General features: G+C 34.8%; 1 protein-coding gene across 1 annotated transcript; it reads left to right on the forward strand.

Moving 5' to 3' along the window:
* Positions 1–527: 527 nt before the first annotated feature.
* Positions 528–1,472, forward strand: OR5I1 (olfactory receptor family 5 subfamily I member 1; the record flags this gene model as incomplete). Its single annotated transcript, XM_080927631.1, has 1 exon — positions 528–1,472. The coding sequence occupies one exon, from the start codon at positions 528–530 to the stop codon at positions 1,470–1,472; it is 945 nt and encodes a 314-aa protein (XP_080783757.1).
* Positions 1,473–3,197: the final 1,725 nt, after the last annotated feature.

Raw genomic sequence — 3,197 nt, forward strand, 5'->3', positions numbered from 1 at the left:
TAATAGTCAGTGACTCACAGTCTTGTTCAACATTATGGAGAAATTTTCTCTTTCAAGAATTCCTTCTATGCTCCTTTAAGGCTACCTGTGTTGAGTAGACAAAAAAAAGGGGGGGGGGGAGGGGCAATTAGACTTTTGTAAAATTCTTCTTGGAAAAAAAAATCAAGGTATCAATTTAAATTCATGCATTTTTTAACATAGTCAGTTTTTCAAACAATGATTTCTTCATTCTTATCAAGATGCTATCTATATATTTATGTTAAAAATGTAAATAAAACTTTGCATTGTTTAAACATGGTACAAAAAAATGCCAATTGTCCAGAGTCATGACTCAAATAGTACAAGACCACCTTTAGTTCCTGGTATCCACAAAAATCTATAATATATCTCTCAAATTTTGTGTTTGGAAACAGTTTAAGAATATGTTTTTATTTCTTTAGTAGCCTATTTAAAATAATGAAATAACCTTATTCTGAATTATCTCAATCTTTCCACCTTTTCTCAAAAAAATGAAAAACTATATAGTCATGGAATTTACAAATGGAAACTACACCTTGGTCACCGAATTTATCCTGTTAGGATTTCCAACAAGGCCTGAACTCCAAATCATCTTATTTCTTGTGTTTTTAATGTTATATGGTATGATTTTGATAGGGAATATTGGCTTGATGTTGTTAATTAGGATAGACCCACTCCTTCAAACTCCTATGTACTTTTTCCTCAGCAACCTCTCCCTTGTAGACCTTTGTTATTCCTCAGTCATTGTTCCCAACATGCTTGTCAATTTTCTCTCATCAAAGAAGTCCATTTCTTACCTTGGCTGTGCACTGCAATTTTATTTCTTCTGCACATTTGCAGATACTGAATCCTTTATCTTGGCTGCGATGGCCTATGATCGCTACGTTGCCATCTGCAATCCTTTGATGTACACAGTTGCAATGTCCAAGAGTCTCTGCATATGGTTAATTGTGCTGTCATATATTGGTGGCAACTTGAGTTCCCTGGTTCATACATCTTTCGCCTTTATTCTGAAATATTGTGACAAAAATATCATTAATCATTTCTTCTGTGACCTTCCTCCACTGCTGAAGCTTTCCTGTACAGACACATCTATTAATGAATGGCTACTTTCTACTTATGGGAGTTCTGTGGAAGTTATTTGTTTCTTCATCATCATCATCTCCTACTTTTTCATCCTTCAATCAGTCTTGAAGATCCGGTCTACAAGTGGGAGAAAAAAAACCTTCTCCACATGTGCCTCTCACCTGACCTCTGTGGCCATCTATCAGGGCACACTTCTCTTTATTTATTCTCGGCCCAGCTCCCTATATTCTCCCAATACAGATAAAATTATCTCAGTGTTCTACACTATTATTATACCAGTGCTGAACCCACTTATTTACAGTTTGAGAAATAAAGATGTAAAAGATGCTGCCAGGAAAGCTTTAAGGTCTAAAATACAATCCCCATGACAAAGAACTCTGCAAGATTCATCTAATTCCAACTAAAGATGCTTCGGTGAGAACTTCAGGTAACATGAGCAACAAATATTTAAATATTCAACAGACACAACCATTCAAGAACTTGTTCAATAACATAGTCAAAATCGTTTTATAATACCAAATCATGGTACACTTTAAAGGTGCTAAAAGTGAAGCTAGTTGGGATATTGTACATCATAGTATTTCAATGGTTCAGGGAGCAGAGGCCGAGGTAGAGAGGCAGAGGTAGAGGTAAAGGCAGAGCAGAAGTATCATAATTATGTAATTTGAACAATCCTGGGATCCTCTCTTCTCCTCTCCTCTCCTTGCCTTTACTTTTCATTCCCCATTCTCCATTTCCCACTCCCTTTTGAGGATTTGTTCAGTGAGCCTAGAAAGTCTACAAGGGACAGAAGATCACTATGTACTTAAAGATCATAAAGCTTAAAAACTGGGGTTCAATTTCCTAGAAGGAGAGAAGCAAGACCTGTAAGTTTGTCGTCTACATGTACTGTGGAATATGCATTTTGAGACACAGGCATATACATAGAACACATAAATAAATAAAATTTAAAATGATTTTAAACATTCTTTTTCTTGGGTACTCAACAACCTTAATAATTTAACATGTCTGAAATACAAATCATATTTACCTTGAGTTTTCTTCTCATACCAAATGCCATTACTGGGGGTAACCCCTAGTCTACTTTTCTTTCTCTTTTTTTTCTTACAACTTTATTTTTTTAAACAAACAAAGAATCATGTACAGATTATTAAAAGCATTTTAGCATAAAACTATATGGATATGTTTTTGTCAGAATTCTATCCAGCATAGAATGTGATGGGAATCATTCATGCCATATTTTGGCTAAGAGTCTGACTTCATTTTGCCCATGTACTGAAACTGGAGTGAAGCTGAATTCTGAGATGATGAACTAGTTTTCATCATGTATAAGAGATCAGCTTCACCACAGAAACAATTCAAACTACACGTGAGCAAGATGAATATACTCAAGTAAACTTCATTCTAAGAAGGCTCTTTTGTGTGCAGATCCAGGCTCATTTAAAGGAACAACGTATAAGCTGAAATATTTCCATGTTTTCCAAAATCAATTTTACAGGAAAGTACGCAAAGGGTGATACAACTGTGCTTCAAGAAAAGCAAGCAATAGTTAGAAACACATTCAGGGAGTCATGGAGGGTAGTTAAAGCTAAGTAATATTTGACATTGCATGAATATGTTCTGGATTATCTATCTATCCCTTTCTATCTATCATCTATCTATCTATCTATCTATCTATCTATCTATCTATCTATCTATCTATCTATCTATCTATCTATCTATCATCTATCTACCTACCTACCTACCTACCTATCTATCTATCTATCTATCTATCTATCTATCTATCTATCTATCTATTTCTCTATCTATCTATCTAAATTTAAATAACAAGCATCAAATAATCAGGAAAGAAAGGTCATCTATTAAATTGCCCAGCCTTACAGGGTTAGAAAAGTTTAGAAGCTGGCCAGTTTAGGTTTGCAGCTTGCTAATGAAAACACAAGGTGTTTGTGTCAGTTATTCTGGAGGTAGATTGGGATAGAGTAGGTGTAGAAATGCCCTGTAGTTATTAGGAAGCAAAGGGAGTGAGGAAAACACCAAAGAATTACAGTCACAAATCAATATTTTAAAAATGAATAGTGGTATTCCTAAAT

The sequence above is a fragment of the Micromys minutus genome, assembly GCF_963924665.1.
Source record: "Micromys minutus genome assembly, chromosome: 13".
Classification (NCBI taxonomy): Eukaryota; Metazoa; Chordata; class Mammalia; order Rodentia; family Muridae; genus Micromys; species Micromys minutus.